The 21,333-nt window shown below is 47.6% G+C and overlaps 1 protein-coding gene across 1 annotated transcript in view; it reads left to right on the forward strand.

The window, feature by feature from the left end:
• Positions 1 to 21,333, forward strand: part of LOC142259082 (uncharacterized) — a 118,110-nt gene that overhangs the window by 20,528 nt on the left and 76,249 nt on the right. The window contains exon 4 of the mRNA XM_075331600.1: positions 5,938 to 5,951. Coding sequence (XP_075187715.1) covers positions 5,938 to 5,951 — 14 coding nt within the window. The remainder of the gene's footprint in view (positions 1 to 5,937; positions 5,952 to 21,333) is intronic.

The following is a 21,333-nucleotide window of genomic DNA, read 5'->3' on the forward strand; positions in this document are numbered from 1 at the left end:
TTGGTTACTCTCATTGTCTCCAAATCAAATTGAGGTAGATTATAAGGCCAAATATGCTCTTCCTCAATTGATGCAATATGAAGGACAAACCCATGATTGCCTACAAACGTTCCAAGAACCAAGTCCATCTCTCTTCAGACGTCAGTCGGAAGACACAGATGAACCTGTGTTTGTAGACAGTTCTAGATTTTTCTAGAGGGACACTTTTACACAGGATATGGAATTTTCTATTCCAAAAGAGGACAAGTGGTAAAGCACAAATTACCAAGTCATTTCTCAGCTCAAAGGGCAGAGCTAGAAGCGGTAAGAATGGTCCTACAGCTGAATGAAGCTGATGACTAGGTTCCAATGGTAATTTACAGCGATGGCTCCTATGTTGTCAGGTCCCTAATCGATTATCTGCCTATCTGGGAGAGAAGAGGTTATGTGGATTCTTCCAACAAGACCTTGGTGCACAGTGACACTTTAAAAACAATTTTCTTTGTCGCTCCATTGGGAGACCCAGACAATTGGGTGTATAGGCTATGCCTCCGGAGGCCGCACAAAGTATTACACTAAAAGTGTAAAGCCCCTCCCCTTCTGCCTATACACCCCCCGTGCTCCCACGGGCTCCTCAGTTTTTTGCTTTGTGCGAAGGAGGCAGACATGCACGCATAGCTCCACAGATTAGTCAGCAGCAGCTGCTGACTATGTCGGATGGAAGAAAAGTGGGCCCATATAGGGCCCCCAGCATGCTCCCTTCTCACCCCACTCTTGTCGGCGGTGTTGTTAAGATGGAGGTATCCATTGCGGGTACGGAGGCTGGAGCCCACATGCTGTTTTCCTTCCCCATCCCCCTTAGGACTCTGGGTGAAGTGGGATCCTAACGGTCTCCAGGCACTGAGACCGTGCTCCATCCACAGCTCCTGAGGACCCTGCTGGATAGGAGCCGAGTATCGTTCAGGGACATGGCCCTGCTACTTTGAGGTACTCTGTGTCCCCGTGGGGACCGCGCACAGCAACACTCCAGCATTGCTGGGTGTGCTAGTGCACCGGGGACCGCGGCGCTGACCGCGTTTGTGCCATTATACACTGCAGCGTCGCTGAGTGTGTTTGTGTATGGGGACTACCGCGCTGACCGCCGCTGCCATTGTTATTACTGAGGCGCGGCTGGGACTGTTAGTGCGCCGGGGACTCTGCGCCGGCCGCGCTTATACGGCGGCCGCGCTTATAACTCGAGTCCCCGGCTTTTGGGCCTAGTCTCTTTTTCTTCCCGCCCCCAGCCCTGCCAGTCAGGGGAAGGGCGGGACGCTGTACAGCACGGCAGCACTGAGGGCTGGAGCATGCTTTGCATACTCCACCCCCCTCACTGTGAACAGTGGGGCACCAGTTCCCGCACTTTCTGGGTCACGCCCACGGCTCCCTCCTCTCCTCAGGACGCCGGCAGCCATTCCTGTCAGCTCCTCGGACGCTGCAGAGAGGAGACAAACTCTGGGGGACCCAGGCAGGGATTCTGATGGCCACATAACCGCTTTAAGCGGGCGGTAAGCAGCACCTGAGGTGCTGGCCCCACTTGTGCAGAAGTGTAATTATAGTTTATATGTTTACAGGCTATACCTTACACTGTATGGTGCACAGTTGATTCTGGCTATATACCCTGTTGTGTTGCTCAAAGGAGACAACAACATGGCGCCCACAAGAAGCAGGGGTGCCAAAACACAGGCTTACTATGCTGCCTGCGCCGCATGTACGACCTCGCTACCAGCAGGTTCCACTGACCCTCATTGTGTGCACTGCTCGGCCCCTGTGGCACTTACTCAGCCGGAGCCTCTGCTAAGGGGGCCCAGGGGGAACAACCAGCTAACACTGTCCAGGTGACAGGGACGGAGTTTGCAGTTTTTACTGACAGACTTTCTGAGACTATGGCTAAGATTCTAGAAGCTTTGCAGTCCAGACCGGTATCTCAGACCATGGGCACTGTGGAATCACTGCCCCCTGGTTCCCCTCAGTTGGAACAACAATGTTCCCCCGGGGTGTCTCATAGATCCCAGGGTGAGGTCTCTAACACGGACCGCAGTCCCAGACCGCCTAAGCGAGCTCGCTGGGAAATCCCCTCGACCTCATCACATTGTTCAGGGTCTCAGAGGGATGACTCTCTGTATGATGAAGCGGAGGTAGCTGATCAGGATTCTGATCCTGAGGCCGCTCTGAACCTTGATACTCCTGATGGTGACGCCATAGTGAATGATCTTATCGCGTCCATACATCAAATGCTGGATATTTCTCCCTCGGCTCCTCCAGCGGAGGAGTCAGCCTCTCAGCAGGAGAAATTCCGTTTCAGGTTCCCCAAGCGTACAACGAGTATGTTTCTGGATCACTCCGATTTCAGAGAGGCAGTCCAGAAACACCGAGTTTGTCCAGATAAGCGTTTTTCCAAGCGCCTTAAGGATACACGTTATCCCTTCCCCCCTGACGTGGTCAAGGGCTGGACTCAGTGTCCCAAGGTGGATCCTCCAATCTCCAGACTGGCGGCTAGATCCTTAGTTGCAGTTGAAGATGGGGCTTCGCTCAAGGATGCCACTGACAGACAGATGGAGCTCTGGTTGAAATCCATCTATGAGGCTATCGGCACGTCTTTTGCTCCAGCATTCGCAGCCGTATGGGCACTCCAAGCTATCTCAGCGGGTCAAGCGCAAATTGACGCACTCACACGTACGTCTGCGCCGCAAGTAGCGTCCATAACTTCTCAAACGTCGGCATTTGCGTCCTACGCTATTAATGCTGTCCTGAACTCTGCGAGCCGTACGGCGGTTGCAGCCGACAATTCGGTGGCAATACGCAGGGCCTTGTGGCTACGGGAATGGAAGGCAGATTCTGCTTCCAAAAAGTCCTTAACCGGTTTGCCATTTTCTGGCGACCGTTTGTTTGGTGAGAGACTGGATGAGATCATCAAACAATCCAAGGGGAAGGAAACATCCTTGCCCCAGGCCAAACCAAAATTACCCCAACAGAGGAGGGGACAGTCGAGGTTTCGGTCCTTTCGGGGTGCGGGCAGGTCCCAATTCTCCTCGTACAAAAGGCCTCAGAAGGATCAGAGGAACTCCGATCCATGGCGGTCTAAGTCACGCCCTAAAAAGACCGCTGGAGGTGCCGCTACCAAGGCGGCTTCCTCATGACTTACGGCCTCCTCACACCGCATCCTCGGTCGGTGGCAGGCTCTCCCGCTTTTCCGACATTTGGCTGCCACAGGTAAAAGACCGTTGGGTGAGAGACATCCTGTCTCACGGTTACAGGATAGAGTTCAGCTCTCGTCCTCCGACTCGATTTTTCAGAACATCTCCGCCTCCCGAGCGAGCCGATGCTCTTCGGCAGGCGCTGGGCACTCTGAAGGCAGAAGGAGTGGTGGTCCCTGTTCCTCTCCAGCAACAGGGTCACGGTTTTTACTCCAACCTGTTTGTGGTTCCAAAGAAGGACGGGTCTTTCCGTCCTGTCCTGGACCTAAAACTGCTCAACAGACACGTAAAGACCAGGCGGTTCCGGATGGAATCCCTCCGCTCCGTCATCGCCTCAATGTCCCAAGGAGATTTCCTTGCATCGATCGATATCAAAGATGCTTATCTCCACGTACCGATTGCTCCAGAGCATCAGCGCTTCCTGCGCTTCGCCATAGGAGACGAACACCTTCAGTTCGTGGCACTGCCGTTCGGCCTGGCGACAGCCCCACGGGTTTTCACCAAGGTCATGGCTGCAGTAGTGGCGGTCCTCCACTCTCAGGGTCACTCGGTGATCCCTTACTTAGACGATCTGATGGTCAAGGCTCCCTCTCAAGAGGCATGCCAGCACAGCCTCACCGCTACTCTGGAGACTCTCCAGAGTTTCGGGTGGATCATCAATTTTCCAAAGTCAAATCTAACACCGGCCCAATCGCTGACATATCTTGGCATGGAGTTTCATACCCTCTCAGCGATAGTGAAGCTTCCGCTGAACAAGCAGCGTTCACTACAGACGGGGGTGCAATCTCTCCTTCAGGGTCAGTCACACCCCTTGAGGCGCCTCATGCACTTCCTGGGGAAGATGGTGGCAGCAATGGAGGCAGTCCCTTTCGCGCAGTTTCACCTGCGTCCTCTTCAATGGGACATCCTACGCAAATGGGACAGGAAGCAGACGTCCCTCGACAGGAACGTCTCCCTCTCTCAGGCAACCAAAGCTTCCCTTCGGTGGTGGCTTCTTCCCACTTCATTATCGAAGGAGAAATCCTTCCTACCCCCATCCTGGGCGGTGGTCACGACGGACGCGAGTCTGTCAGGGTGGGGAGCAGTCTTTCTCCACCACAGGGCTCAGGGTACGTGGACTCAGCACAACTCCACAGCGGTGGCTTACATCAACCACCAAGGCGGAACACGCAGTCGGCAAGCCTTCCAGGAAGTCCGGCGGATTTTCATGTGGGTGGAAGCCACGGCCTCCACCATCTCCGCAGTTCACATCCCGGGCGTGGAAAACTGGGAAGCAGACTTTCTCAGTGGCCAGGGCATGGACGCAGGGGAATGGTCCCTTCACCCGGACGTGTTTCAGGAGATCTGTTGCCGCTGGGGGAAGCCGGACGTCGACCTAATGGCGTCCCAGCACAACAACAAGGTCACGGCATTCATGGCACGATCTCACGATCACAGAGCTCTGGCGGCAGACGCCTTAGTTCAGGATTGGTCGCAGTTTCAACTCCCTTATGTGTTTCCTCCTCTGGCACTGTTGCCCAGAGTGTTACGCAAGATCAGGGCCGACTGCCGCCGCGCCATCCTCGTCGCTCCAGACTGGCCGAGGAGGTCGTGGTACCCGGATCTGTGGCATCTCACGGTCGGCCAACCGTGGGCACTACCAGACCGACCAGACTTGCTGTCTCAAGGGCCGTTTTTCCATCTGAATTCTGCGGCCCTCAACCTGACTGTGTGGCCATTGAGTCCTGGATCTTAGCGTCTTCAGGATTATCTCAAGAGGTCATTGCCACTATGAGACAGGCTAGGAAACCAACGTCCGCCAAGATCTACCACAGGACGTGGAAAATATTCCTGTCGTGGTGCTCTGCTCAGGGTTTTTCTCCCTGGCCATTTGCCTTGCCCACTTTTCTGTCCTTTCTTCAATCCGGATTGGAAAAGGGTTTGTCGCTCGGCTCCCTTAAGGGACAAGTCTCTGCACTCTCTGTGTTTTTTCAGAAGCGCCTAGCCAGACTTCCACAGGTACGCACGTTCCTGCAGGGGGTTTGTCACATCGTCCCTCCTTACAAACGTCCGTTAGAACCCTGGGATCTGAACAGGGTGCTGATGGTTCTTCAGAAACCACCGTTCGAGCCAATGAGGGATATTTCTCTCGCACGCCTTTCGCAGAAAGTGGTTTTCCTAGTTGCAGTCACTTCACTTCGGAGAGTGTCTGAGCTAGCAGCGTTGTCATGCAAAGCCCCTTTCCTGGTGTTTCACCAGGACAAGGTGGTCCTGCGTCCGGTTCCGGAATTTCTCCCTAAGGTGGTATTCCCCTTTCATCTCAATCAGGATATCTCCTTACCCTCTTTTTGTCCTCATCCAGTTCACCAATGTGAAAAGGATTTGCACTTGTTAGATCTGGTGAGAGCACTCACATTCTACATTTCTCGTACGGCGCCCCTGCGCCGCTCGGATGCACTCTTTGTCCTTGTCGCTGGCCAGCGTAAAGGGACACAAGCTTCCAAATCAACCCTGGCTCGGTGGATCAAGGAACCAATTCTCGAAGCTTATCGTTCCTCGGGGCTTCCGGTTCCCTCAGGGCTGAAGGCCCATTCTACCAGGGCCGTGGGAGCGTCCTGGGCCTTGCGGCACCAGGCTACGGCTCAGCAGGTGTGTCAGGCAGCTACCTGGTCGAGCCTGCACACTTTCACGAAACACTATCAGGTGCATACCTATGCTTCGGCGGATGCCAGCCTAGGTAGGCGAGTCCTTCCGGCGGCGGTTGCCCACCTGTAGGACGGAGCCGTTACGGCTCTATTATGAGGTATTATTTACCCACCCAGGGACTGCTTTTGGACGTCCCAATTGTCTGGGTCTCCCAATGGAGCGACAAAGAAGAAGGGAATTTTGTTTACTTACCGTAAATTCCTTTTCTTCTAGCTCCAATTGGGAGACCCAGCACCCGCCCCTGTTTTTTTGTGTACACATGTTGTTCATGTTGAATGGTTTCAGTTCTCCGATATTCCTTCGGATTGAATTTCCTTTAAACCAGTTTATAATTTCTTTCCTCCTTCTTGCTTTTGCACCAAAACTGAGGAGCCCGTGGGAGCACGGGGGGTGTATAGGCAGAAGGGGAGGGGCTTTACACTTTTAGTGTAATACTTTGTGCGGCCTCCGGAGGCATAGCCTATACACCCAATTGTCTGGGTCTCCCAATTGGAGCTAGAAGAAAAGGAATTTACGGTAAGTAAACAAAATTCCCTTCTTTGAAATAGCATCTAGGGCCCCAAATAGGTTTGCTATAGTGAAAGTCGCTGCACATAAAAAATCTGATGATGAGTTATCTGTAGGAAATGCAACCGCAGATGCTCTAGCCAAAGAAGCTGCCCGGACTGGAAAAGAAGTGTTTGACTGTGAACCTTCTGAGATTTCAGTGGTTCAAAGAGCAGATACATACATACCTTCATTTGCAGAAGAACAGAGGAAATATCCTTCTCTTGTTACTTCTCAGGATGATCCAAAACCTCCTTTTATCTGTGAAAATGGGGTTTTGTGTCACAATTCAAATGGAGAATTGCGTCCCGTTGTACCAAAACATCTACAGGTAGAATTCACTCGATATAACCACGAGAGCTTAGGTCACTTGGGCCAACAAAAAATGTTAGTCATTCTCAAAGAGAAATTTTATTGGGAAAAAATGAACGAAACAGTTCAAAGTGTTGTACTATCATGTCTCATTCGTGCCCAAATAAATCCAAGACCTAAAGGACAGAAGCCACCACTTCTACAAATCGCACCTGCAGATGGTCCATGGTCTACATTACAAATAGACTACATTGGTCCTTTACCCTCAGGTAAACATGGTCTCAGGTATGCATTGATTGTGGTAGATGTGTTCTCAAAATGGGTAGAAATTTGACCTGTTAGGAAAGATGATGCTTTGTCCACAGCAAGAGAATTGGTACAACATGTCTTTTGTACTTGGGGGATCCCAAGGATGATTACCTCTTATCGAGGAAGCCATTTCACAGGTAAAATCATGCAAACTGCTTGTGCTATTCTAGGGGCAGGACAACAATTTCATGTCCCCCATCATCCACAATCTGCGGGAATTGTGGAAAGAATGAATAGGACAATCAAATCCAGAATTGCAAAGATGCTTTTGGATAAAGGTAACACCTGGGTTGATAAGGTACCCTTCATACTAATGAGTATAAGAGGTTCAATCTCCTCTACAACTCAATTCACTCTTTTTGAGTTGATGACAGGAAGAAAAATGTCATTGTGGTTTCCACATGAGCCATTTTTATCCACTCCGCAAAAAGATGCCATCTCAAGGTCCCAATGGTTGAGAATGCTACAGGAGAACCTGAAAGCGATTCTGCCATATGTGGCATCAAGAATGCAGAAAATGGAGCCACCCTATGAGTCCAAATTCAAGAAGGTGCTCTAGTGATGATCAAAACCTTTCGCAATATCCTGGCTGGAATATACTCAATTGACCACATTTCTAAAAAAGAAATTCCCGGGAAACGCTCTATTATCCAAACCTACACACTTTGAGACCCTAATTTCATTAAAAGCCGAGCCGCAGCATGCCATCGCATTGATCTACAACCTCTTATGTACAGCCCAGTATAAAGGGAAAACAACGTATCTGGAGGCCTGGCAAAGAGAGCTCCAGATTACGCTGTCGGAACAAGATCATCTCAAAATCTTTACACTCTCTCATAAAATGTCCATTTCCTGTAATGCACAGGAGAAAAATTTTAAAATTCTTACACGCTGGTACAGATGCCCTGACGTACTGCATAAGATCTTCCCCACAGTACCAGATAGCTGCTGGAGATGCGGAGTCGAATTTGGTACTATGAAACATATATGGTGGGATTGCTCCTTGATAAGGTCATTCTGGGATTCAATCTTTGAAGTGTACTTTCAACTCTCCGGTATTCGAGTAATCCCCACTCCTCAAATAGCCTTACTGTCCCTAATTCCTGGATCTCTCTCTGTGACCAAAAAGGTATCCTGCGCTTTTTTCTCATCGCTGCTCGTATGATTATTCCAAGACATTGGAAGACAACTACCACCCCCTCTATGAGGGAATTTTTGGAGGAGATAAATAGATTGGAGCGTATGGAATACCTGATGGCAGATGATAGTGACAAATGGGATGCACATGCTGGCACGTGGACTTCCTGGCTCCTTTTCCGAGAGACTCCAGAATATTCGTCTTGGCACAGATAAGGGGCTATACTGTGGTCGTTTATCCCCCAGGTTCCTTTAACTGATATTTGTAATCTTTACGAAGATTCGTATATTTGTGCGTATGAGCTCTCTGGACGCCCGACTTACTCCTATCTATCTATCTATTCCCCCCCCCCCTCATACCCTCTTCTCTTTCCTATACCTATCTCTTTCTTCCTTCTTCTCTCTTTCTGATCTTCACTCAGTCTTTATAGTTAAAATAGTTTCCATAATACTGTTTTGAGAAGTCTTACCATGACACGGTATAATCTGAATTGATTTTCTTTCTCTGTTTTTTCTGTTTTCTTTTCTTACCATTCCTATCTTGGTAAAAGTATTCACAATACAGTGTTATTTGCCTGATCCACATGTTTGAATTAACTTTAACCGATGTACATTTACATCTTATATGTGGTATGAACGATACTTTGTTCACTTTGCCTTAAACTTAATAAAATTATTTACTGGAAAAAAAAACCTTTCGCAAGAGTGGTCCATGGGAGTGTAATTGAAGTGAAGTCTTTGAGACTATGGGACAAGTCATGATTCTCGTGTAGCGAGCATCCAATGTGGTAAAAATACCCGCAGACAACAGAAAGTGTGGGTCCACATTGGCCAGTGCAAATTGTTTGTAACAAAATAATGATACTGCATTTCTTTACAGAAAGAAATGGATTCCGATAAGAACTGGAATAAGAAACCTAAAGACTTTGACGGAAAGATGACATCAAGCCTTCCGGAAAAAGAACATTTTTCCAAGCTCAAGAAAAGCTTCTATGTGATGGGAACTACTTTCCTGCTGCTTTGTCTTATTTCAATCATTATCTACAAGGAAGACATGTTACAAGGAACAATCACCAATGATGTGAATGAGCGGACCAGAAAGATTCAACATTCACAAAGACCGAGAGGATCAGAGACACTGAACTTACTAAAAGAGAACATCACGGATGATTCTGTGGAGATAACAGGAAATATCTGCATGGGATATGGAACAAAATGTTGCATTGAATTGCATTTTATACACAACACAAATATAACATTACATGCTATTGCAGGACCTAAAACTAGATTCACACAATTACAAGGAGAATATGTACATAATAATAAGACAGGTACATAGGACTGTTCTCATACTGATGTACTATACTGGAACATAGAGATCAGAGGTGATGAACCTGCTGTATGGTCCGGTGATATTACAAATGATATGATTGCTAGGGGAAAGTTTGGAAGATCCAAAACAGAAATTTTGTTTAAAACACAGGTTTTTGGGAAAATTTTGGATCCTTCATTACTCTCCATTACAGAAGGAGATAAAGATTGGGTAAAAACATGGAATTTCCAGATAACACGGGACCTGTACAAGTTCAGGTATCTGTAGTGTTTACCGTTACCAACACTATAGTTCCAGAAATAAGGGTTTCACCACAGACAGTACATAATAAACAAAATACATCCCCTATAATGTTAAAATGTAACACAAGGTCTCTGTTGACATGGACCAAAAATTCATCATTTTTGGGAAGTTTTTTAAATAGTCCAACTAATGTCATTCACAGAGGTCAGATTGGTAATATCAGATGGATGGATGATAATTTCATTTTTTCCATAGAAAATCCATCTTCCAGGGACTCTGGAATTTACCAGTGTTGTGTTGAAACAAAGACTCATTACAGACATTGTAAAGACGTTAGTGTGAATATTTGGTCAGCAGCAGATAATGCATGCACAAACACAAGATTCATGCCATCTACTCCTTTCCAACTTAATCAATTTCAGTCTAAGTCCTTATTAAGGGATGGAGAATTTATGACAATGGTATGGACTTTCAATATGTCTCATTGAAAAATCTCTACCAGTTTTCCTCAGTGTCAATCACATCTCACTAACATGGAGATGGGGATAGAACAATGGTTTGGGAGAAGAACAACTCAGACTAGAAGTAAGAGAGGAGTGTTAGAAGGAATTCTGGGAGGAATAGGGACAGTGGGAAGTCTGACTAATGCCATGAATATACAGACACTTAAGTCAGATTTGGATAATATTGGTTTCATTGGAGGAAAAGGAGTAAAGATTCAGAAGAGTTTGAATCAACTTCTTGAAAAGATAGTTCTGAATACAGCTGCTGTACTAGGGTCTTCCGTGTCACATCTACAGGATGCTACATTAGCTCTCGTGGAAAGCACACACGAAACACAAGTAGCTAAAGCGTGCCTGGAGATACAGGTAGAGTATTCTTCTAATCTGAAGCTGATTGCACAAGCTTTACAGAGTGGAATTACTCCACTGGGAATACTGCGAAATTTACCTGTAGAGTATGATTTTGCATTGAATCATACAATTTGTGGGTAAATAAGTGGTTAGGATGTGAACGAAACATTTGTGTTGGCACATCGCTAATCCCAGTGATCGGAAGAGAAGGGACTATTGTTCCTGTTACAGTTTTGGGTATACCTGTGAGTAAAACACAACAAGTGTTCTATCAACTGCAGTACACAGATTTTGCATTTGATGGAGTGAACACTGAACAATTAGACATTTCTTCATCTTTACATTTTGTTTCTAAGGTGATGTGTTTACCTGGACAGGATAAGGTGATCTATCATTCATGTTTCCATAATCATTCTTCTTGTCATTCCAGAATAGAGACTGTACAGACACTACATGATCTGGTGACTCCAGTAAGTCCAAATAAGATTTGTTTCCAGGTCATGTCTGAGACAGACATGTTTCAGACAGACAGGTTTCTGCTTTCTATTCCACTTGTGTACATAAGGAAAATCTACCTATGGGTTTGTATTGTATAGAAGGAAATGTGAGATCTCTTTCAAAGAAGAAAGGAAGTTTTAATATCACTTCTATAGGAAAGAGAAACCTAACGGCATTTCCCATACAATTCAATTTATCACAAATAAATGATTTCCCTTAGGATATGTGGACAAGTGAAATAAAGAAAGATAAGGGTTTGTTAGATTTATTAACGAAACAGTTAAAGGAAGCAGAAATTATATTCAGGCATGAACAAGGTGAATTAAATGATATTGAACACGAATGGAACGGGATGTCAGGTAAAACTTGGTGGAAAAGTTTTGGGAGGTCAGTACATTGCTGGTCTCAGTCATCATTTCAGACAGCGGTTGGAAATATTTTATTTAATCCCATCATAATCATATTTTTATTAGTTTTGATGTGTATTATTTATTAAGCTTTTGTGATGTGTAGAATTCAGAAGATATATAAGAATATAAAAATAGAAATGAAACAGGGAGATAACATTCTTAGAGGAATGTTAAATCGTAAGATGACTTTTTGACAGAAAGTTTCAGATTGGTTTATCAAGTCAGATATTGGTCTAGAATCTTCAACAAGAATGTATGTGACACGAATGATGACACGAATGAGTTAGGATTTCACGGGATTAATCAAATCTTCATATTGGGATTGTAAAATAGTGAGTTTATTATGAATATTTGATTCATAGTATATCTCTTACTTACAGGCCATTAGCTTGTACGTATAGTAATGGATTGGCCTTAGCTGGGGATGAAGTGTGTTTGAAAGCTGTAGATTTCACTGACCAAACCATCTGACATGGTACATCAATAGCTGACAGCTCAGTGCTATATTCTATCTGGTATTTGAACAAAGATCTGAAAATAGCATTGAAACCCTTCTCAGTGTTACACTAAGGTCAAGGGTCAGCAAGCTTCAAAGGGTTTATACATTCTATGCTTAAGGGTAAATTGTTTGGTTTTACAAGTCTGTACTGCGCATGAGACTTACTCTGCAGATTTTGGACCAGGTGATGTGTAGAGTTGAGCGCGGTTCTAGGTTCGAGGTTCTCCAGTTCTAGGCTTGAGTGATTTTGGGGCCTGTTCTAGCTCGAACTAGAACTCGAGCTTTTTCCAAAAGCTCGATAGTTTTAGAAACGTTCGATAATGGTTCTAGCAGCAAAAAAACAGCTAATTCCTAGCTGGCTTTCCGCTGTAATAGTGCAAGTCACTCTGTGACTCACACTATTATGAAATTTCAGTGTATAGTGTGCGTGAACAGGGCCTTAAGATCACTGCTGTTTGTATAATGGCGATCGCCATTTTTTTTTTTTTCCTTGTCTTCCTTCCCTAAGCGCGCGCGTCTTGTGGGGCGGGCCAGCATGTCAGCCAATCCCAGACACACACACAGCTAAGTGGACTTTTAGCCAGAGAAGCAACGGCATGTGTGATAGGATGTCCATGTCACATGTCCCTGCATTATAAAACCGGACATTTTCCTCCAGCACGCCATTATCTGCATTCTGCGTCCTTGGTGTCAGACATCACTGGCGCAGCTCCGTCCTGAGTCCTATCGCCGATACTGCTGTATACGCTCCATACACAGCGCTAGACAGCTTAGGGAGAGCACTTTCTATCAGTCCTTTTAAGGGCTCGTACCGGCAGGGTCAGAGCCATAGGTGACAGGTCCTGAAAACAGAGACAGCGTCTGTGTAGCTAAGGTCAGGGATTTCGTCGCTGCATTTCCCCATTAGGAGGGAATAGAAAGGCAGGCTTCCATTCCTCTACCCAGAGCCCCACAATCCTGGCACTGTACCCTCCTGTCCTCTGCACACTCCAACTCATTATAACTAAGCCATTATACTAGCAAACACTAAGTGTACCTAGTGGCATCCTAAACGTGGCTATTGGACTTTTGTCTAGTCCCACTAGTGCAAAGATATTTGCAGCACGTCTGCCTGCATTGCACACTCAAACTCATTGTTACTTACTAAGACGTTATAATACCAAAAATTGAGTAAACTTAGTGGCATCATAGAACTGGCTGTTGTATTCCATTAGTGCCCCACTGGTGGCAAGCTATTTCTAGCACCTGTGCAGGACACCCTCCTGCTCTGTTTTTAATAAGCTATAATGATAGCAAAAAATACTGCCATTTAGTGGCATCATTGAACTGTCTCTTGTATTCCATTAGTGCCCCACTGGTGCCAAGCTATTTCTAGCACCTGTGCAGGACACCCTCCTGCTCTGTTTTTAATAAGCTATAATGATAGCAAAAAATACTGCCATTTAGTGGCATCATAGAACTGTCTGTTGTATTCCATTAGTGCCCCACTGGTGCCAAGCTATGTGCAGCACCTCTGCATGACACCCTCCTGCTCTGTTTTTAATAAGCTATAATGATAGCAAAAAATACTGCCATTTAGTGGCATCATTGAACTGTCTGTTGTATTCCATTAGTGCCCCACTGGTGCCAAGCTATTTCTAGCACCTGTGCAGGACACCCTCCTGCTCTGTTTTTAATAAGCTATAATGATAGCAAAAAATACTGCCATTTAGTGGCATCATAGAACTGTCTGTTGTATTCCATTAGTGCCCCACTGGTGCCAAGCTATGTGCAGCACCTCTGCATGACACCCTCCTGCTCTGTTTTTAATAAGCTATAATGATAGCAAAAAACACTGCCATTGAGTGGCATACAAAAAATGGCTGTAGGACTCCTTTATTGTGCCACTTGTGCCAAGCAATCTCAAGCACCTCTGCATTCTACCCTCATGCACATTTTGCTATGCTAATTTTATAGCAAACTCAGGGAATTACTTGCTGCATTTGATCATTAGGAGGGATAGAAAGTGAGGCTTCTTTTACTGTCCTGGTACCCACAGAACACGGCCACTGTACCCATCTGTCCACTTTTGCCACGCTATTTAATTTGCCCAAAGAGCTGACTCTTTTTCTGCCATCCTAAAATTGTCTGGAAAACTAAGTTAGTGTTCCTTTGCTGCCAAGCAAGGTACAACACATGTGCATTCTACACTCCTTTCCATTTCTGGAATGCAATTATTAACTGCAGGTAGTCCAGCCAATCTGTAACGAAGGTGCAGGCGTGGATATAATGTAGCCTGCATCCAATGATGGTTCTCTCGATGTCTGACAGCTCAACAATACCTTCTGTTTCCACTTCCAAAACAAGTGACGACCTGCCAATCACACTCCCTGTTGCGGGTAAAGGAGTGGAAGTTCAGTATGAAAAACCATGTGTGACTGCTGTCCCCACAGTCACAGAGGATGAAGAGCACACAGATGCACTTGATGGGGCAGGCGGTGGTTGCACAGGCACGCTAGGCCGCATTGTAGCACAGTGAAATTCACATTGCGACTTATGCTTCATTTTAAGTCGTGTACAGGGTGGGCTCCCCAGTATGCAGCAAAACCAGGCAACAGGAAAAGGACTCTAGGCAGTTGGGTTGATAAATGATTGTTTAACTGTAACGGGGGCAGGGGGCACCTCAGGGGGTGTAGTCGGGTCCCCTCGCCTTGTGGGCCGCAGGCTGAACCCCGGCCCGGCCGTTACTTGCAAAATAGGTGTGTTGTTGGGGCAGACTGTGGATGCATGGGGTCCATTCATGACAGCGTTCTTTCTGTGCTCTCCAGCTCCTTCTTCACTTTCAGGAAAGAGACAATTGCAGGCAGCAGATAAACCAAACACCGATTTATTAAACAAAGCTTCCATCTTTTTGTTTGCAGCAGGTATACTTTAGTACGTTACAAGTTACAGGTTCTTTTCTACAAAAACGGTTTCCTTTTCTCTACGGGCACTTTCCTTTGCCTGTAGGAGACATACGTTAACCTCCTAGTAGCTGCGCTCTAACCCGGATTTACTGTAGGGCAGATCCAGCACACACTACCGGCTCTGGATAAGTTCTCACCTCTCCACTTCTTTGTCAGGGCACTAACCTTCGCCTGCAGGGGCCACTTGTTATCCCCCTGATAGCTGCACTCCACTCTAGTACACACCACCGGCTCCGGACTAGTCCCAACTCTTCCACCGTTTCTCATGGGTTTCCTCTGCTTTCTAGCCAAGAGTACTCACTCAGGCTGACTGCCTCGTCTCACTCCCACACTCTGCCCCGTCACCTCAGACCGAGCTTGCTCGCCTCTCACATCTCACTGCACACTGGACTCTGCATTCAGAACCCTTCCTTCCCCACCTAGGCTGCCCTGCCCCTCCTTCCCTGCCACTGTTACCAGGGGAACCACTGCTCTACACTGGCACCTAGTGGGGAAACAGTTTATGACAGGTAACATTTTACCATCAACATTTACAATTTGCCACCATACTACTGTGGCGTCTTCAGGGGGGAAAAACCGCTCCTTCACTACCAGGGGTCCGACTACCCCTTACATTCCTCCCCTCTTTAACCTCAGCCTCCTGGTGAGGTTCGTACCTGCAAAACAACACATGTAGGAAAACACAATACTTAAAACACACAGACTGGCACACAAGTTTGGTGCCCGGAGTCCCTCCAGGGAAGCTCCCGGTCTTAGTCGCACATCTGCCCGGAGGCCCTCCTCAGGCGCTCCCGGTCTTAGCTGACCTTCTGCCCGGAGGCTATTTCCAAGCGCTCCCGGTCTTTGGGTGGGCAGAAAACAACAGGACAACAAGATTCCTTCTTAACAGTCACGGAAGGAGTCCACGCACAGTTCTGCATTAAGCTCCTCCCGGGTTCAGTACTTTTAACGTTGCTTGAGCTGTAACATTCGCTGGCTCCTAACAGCAAACAGACGTCTCTTCCGGATGACCACCTCTTCACGCTGGGTGGTATGCACGCAGCCATTCGGCCCGCTGGGCCCTCACATGGTTGGAGAGGGACTGTCCAGGTAAGCGGGGTAGCCTACGAAACGGCTCATAACCCGGTGGCTCCGGTACTTCCTTCTCCGGTTCAGGCCCTTCAGCCTCCTGCGGGGGTGAGGGGGTAGCTGGACGGGACCGCAGTGGGCTGCCGACAACAACTACCGGGTGCGACACCATACTCTGATGTATCACCAGTAATGCTGATGCTTCTCTTGGCTTGTCTCCAGCCGTAGGTTCGGCGGCCGCTTTTGGCGCGACCGTCGGGGTACTCTTCAGCCCACAGGCTTCAGCGAGCGCTTGCTTATGCTGAGCGCGCCACGCTCTGTTCTCCATTCTGCTTGGTCCAGGTATTGGAGTTTGCTTCTTCTTCCACTGCCGGGGTTGCAATCGCGCCGGGGAAGGTGGAGGCGGTTCTTTTTTTCCCGCTTCTGCCCATACTCCGCCCCCGGCCTCACCCACCAGGTCGGCACAGCGTTTGCGACGCCTCTTCTTTCTTGCGGCGCCGCCCACGTCTCTAGACCTCTGCAGTATCTCGGGGCAAGCACCTCCCCTCTTTGGGCGGTGCACTCCGGGCTTCTTCCTTACAAGCCAGCCCAGCGCTTTTCGTTTGGCGCCCACTTTTCGCGCCTTCACTAAATCCATGAGGACGGCCGCCATCTTGCCGCCATCTTGTGGCCTGTTCAGTACATCAGGCACCACTTGATCTCTGCTCGGGGTTTCTCCTCTGCGGGCTTGATCCTGCCGACTACGCCAAAATGTAACGGGGGCAGGGGGCACCTCAGGGGGTGTAGTCGGGTCCCCTCGCCTTGTGGGCCGCAGGCTGAACCCTGGCCCGGCCGTTACTTGCAAAATAGGTGTGTTGTTGGGGCAGAGTGTGGATGCATGGGGCCCATTCATGACAGCGTTCTTTCTGTGCTCTCCAGCTCCTTCTTCACTTTCAGGAAAGAGACAATTGCAGGCAGCAGATAAACCAAACACCGATTTATTAAACAAAGCTTCCATCTTTTTGTTTGCAGCAGGTATACTTTAGTACGTTACAAGTTACAGGTTCTTTTCTACAAAAACGGTTTCCTTTTCTCTACGGGCACTTTCCTTTGCCTGTAGGGGACATACGTTAACCTCCTAGTAGCTGCGCTCTAACCCGGATTTACTGTAGGGCAGATCCAGCACACACTACCGGCTCTGGATAAGTTCTCACCTCTCCACTTCTTTGTCAGGGCACTAACCTTCGCCTGCAGGGGCCACTTGTTATCCCCCTGATAGCTGCACTCCACTCTAGTACACACCACCGGCTCCGGACTAGTCCCAACTCTTCCACCGTTTCTCATGGGTTTCCTCTGCTTTCTAGCCAAGAGTACTCACTCAGGCTGACTGCCTCGTCTCACTCCCACACTCTGCCCCGTCACCTCAGACCGAGCTTGCTCGCCTCTCACATCTCACTGCACACTGGACTCTGCATTCAGAATCCTTCCTTCCCCACCTAGGCTGCCCTGCCCCTCCTTCCCTGCCACTGTTACCAGGGGAACCACTGCTCTACACTGGCACCTAGTGGGGAAACAGTTTATGACAGGTAACATTTTACCATCAACATTTACAATTTGCCACCATACTACTGTGGCGTCTTCAGGGGGGAAAAACTGCTCCTTCACTTCCAGGGGTCCGACTACCCCTTACATAACTTTACCAAAACAAACAATAAGAACCATGCATACAATTTAAATAATTTAACAATCTATTCTGTTGCCTACTACCTGCTAATCCCTTTGCGTAGCAGTAATTGTGTGTTTGTGCGTGTGTGTGTGATTGTGTGCGCGAACACGACTTACCAGTGGCGCATCACAAGAGCTTCCAAGTTATCTACCTAAACATAGACAAAACACATTACTCCCCCTGAATACCCTTGTTAGCTGAAGCCTCACAGATAATGCAGATGATAACAGTGTGAATGCAAACCACACAGCTCTGCAACACAGTCATGGAAATCTTGAAAAGCAACAGTCAATGCAAACATGTGTTGCTGTCCCTCTATGATTTAAACTGTATGTGACAATTTGACAGTGCAGAGGCAGCAAGTCTTATTGTCTATAAATAGTCGGCCTACCCAGAACAGATATGTGTTTTGCTAATAAAACAAAGTGTTGCGTGCCCGCATTATTGTCTGGGCACAGCCTACTGTACCCGGGTACTCTGATGTCCAGTTGCCAGAAATACAGACTTTACGCTCCTCTCACGGTAAACAGTATAGACAGCACTGTAAGAATGTTGGTCTGTGGCACAGGGTGCTGCTCACTGGCATTACGGGGCTCATCATCAAAGTACAACATGACTATCCTCACAATTGAACGAAGTGTTTCCGCGGTGGCTCCTTGCTGTAACACACCTTTAGCTTTTCCTTCTGTTCATAGACAGCATCTCCAAGTCCACATCCGAAGAGCAATTTGATATTGCTATAGTGACCAAACCAAGGCAGATCCAAAAAAACAGCAGCCCCTTGTGTGTAGTCTGCAACAATGCATGCAATGGCAAATAAGCATGTTGCATTGACAGTGGCTAAAGCTGAGCAATACACCTTCACGCTATCAATTCATATCCATGTGACACTTCAAGGAGGAACAACTCAAAGGTGTGAGTTTTTGCCTTCTACTTACAGATTGTTGACAAATCTTACAGATTCCATGACTTGGGTGATCCTTTGCGATGTCCATAAATTCACAGGCTAGGCAAGGCTTACAGCCCATGCGACCTGCATAGCCAACACGACTTCTGCTCAGAGTCAAAGTTGTGGTCCAGGATTCAGTTGTTGACTTGCTTCCAGTACTTTGTCTCTGGCCAGGAAGACGCAACGTAACCTCGTCGTCAGTAGCATCCTCCTCCACCTCCTATGCTGACCTCATCGACTGGCTGACTTTGGTTTGACAGTAAGTGTGGTCTCCAACCTCATCAATAACCCTGTGTGTTTTCATTCCCCTCGTCCTGAGTCCTCCGAGAAAACCTCTTCCTGCCCTGACCGAATAGTAAAGTTGTCATTCCAATCAGGTATCTGTGCTCCTCATCATGTTCCCCATTGTCTCCACCAGGAGGATTGACTTTTTGGAAATGAGGGTGTAGATTAGGCTCAGCACCTTCTTCATCGGGGCCTGGATCCCACTCACAAAGCTTCTGGCCATCTGCGCAGATCATTTCCCCTGTCTCATGGAACTCGCTACCTCAACACGTCAGATTATCTGCTACACCCGCAAGCTTCAAACTGAATCTGAAAACTCATCTGTTCAGAAATGACTATAACCTTCAATGAAACCACCACCATACATACTTGACGCTCAACCTACACCACTGCTACTGTCTCCTTCCAAAAATCCTTTTGAATGTTATCCCGCAAGCGCAGGTCCCTCTTCCCTCTGTACCAGTCTGTCTATAGTTACTTGTATATGTATTCTGCATGTAACCCCCTTCTCATGTACAGCACCATGGAATCAATGGTGCTCTATAAATCAATCTATAATAATAATTATACTATAAATCAATAAAAATAATAATAACTTCCTTGTCTGTACTCATTGCAGCTTTGGAGCTGACCTCTGATTCGCAGGCTATAGTGCGACTGAACAGCTATGCAAACTCAACCATCTCTGTTACCCCATACTCAGCAGGGCTGGTGGAAACTTGAGAGCTGTTAGGAAGCAAGTGCGATTGGATTGACACCACAGAGGAATGGAGTATTTGGGATCTTGAAATTGGGGTGGAGGAGAGGCCACTTTATGGAGCACTTCAGATCCATTGAAGCAGCTGCTGTTTTGGCCTCATCTACATTTGTTAGCGATGGTTGTGTCCGTGAAAAAAAGGATCATATCAGATTATCCATGGGAAGAAGTACACCTGTTCTTTTGGATGGTATTTGTTGTTACAAAACCTGTAACCTGAAGCCTGCTGCGGTTTCATTTGCGGCCAGGCGTCAGCTGCCATTTAGGGCTGGGCCTTGGGTTGTCCAGCTGGCTGCTTTCTCCTCCACGTCTAAGTGTGGAGAGGCAGCTAGTGCGCATGCGTGTGCCGATTTACCCCAGCCGCAGCCTAACTACAGTGTTTCGCCTATTGAGTATGCTCAGCCTGACTGTGCCATTGCTGAGGCTAAGTCTTCATTTCGGGATACAGCGCATGCTCCCACACTTAGTGCGAAAAGCCTCTTTGCACAGGTACTTGCACTCCATGCCGGGTCTAGGTCCTGTCCTGTGTTGTGCCTAGACACCATAAAGCTGATAGTCTTTTTTCAGACACTGTATTTCATGCTACTGAGCATGGTCAGGCACTTACTGCATCAGAGACTATGTCCGGTAATGAACTCTTTGGCCCTGCCCCTGATGTGGGAGTCCCATATAGACCACAGGGCATCAGGTGTCCTGACAATGTGGCCAGGCCACTCCCAAATGGCTTGCAGAGGCCCGCCCCTATGACTTGTCACCACATTATTGATGGTCAGACGATGACTGGTGAGGTGTTTGGGTCATGGCAGCCATGAGGTCATCATTGAAGTTGCGGTTCCAAATAGGACGCTAGTTATGCCATTCATGACATGTCACTCTGCTTTTGTCTCCAGGAGGTGCATTGTGGTCCACCCTGGTTTGGGGCAGACCCAGGTTATAAAACGGGCTGGAGCCAACAAGGAGGTGCGCAGTCTTCTATTATGCTCCGAAAGAGCACACCTCCATGTGTTGAACCCATTGCGGCTTTAGGCCAGAGGTAGGCAGGGATAGGGTGTTGATGCAGGCCACCACCACAGTTGGTAACGCAGAACGGTTAAGACCAGCTCCTGTCCTACCAGTCCTGCTTGTGCAGCGCAGTGGCATTAACAGGCCTGCTGCTGCTGATGCACCTGCTGTCCACAGGTGTGGCCCCTATGCACACGGTCAGCGTACTCAATGGCCCCTGTGTTGTTAACAGGGAGTTCCTGGGCTGGGTGGGCATGTGGACCCTGTGACGCTAACAGGGCTCCCAGTCTCCAGATCCGAATGGCGTCTAACTCGGTTCAGGCTACTATTAGTTTCATAGCCACACAGATCTGTATCCTCCACCTAACCTTCCAGTTGCCAACCTCTCCTTTTCCATCTGGGAGCACGGTGGACACTGACTGCTGATGGGGATATATACCTTTCTCTTTCTTTTCTTAATAATTTTCGGTATATAGCGGTAACATAGTATATACCACCTTATCCAAATCTGCCAGTCCCACTGTAACAGATGGTGTTTCTTCAGCAAATGTTACTGTTGCTTAACCACCAAATCCACGGACAAA

The sequence above is a fragment of the Anomaloglossus baeobatrachus genome (assembly GCF_048569485.1).
Source record: "Anomaloglossus baeobatrachus isolate aAnoBae1 chromosome 5 unlocalized genomic scaffold, aAnoBae1.hap1 SUPER_5_unloc_25, whole genome shotgun sequence".
In the NCBI taxonomy this organism is placed as follows: domain Eukaryota; kingdom Metazoa; phylum Chordata; class Amphibia; order Anura; family Aromobatidae; genus Anomaloglossus; species Anomaloglossus baeobatrachus.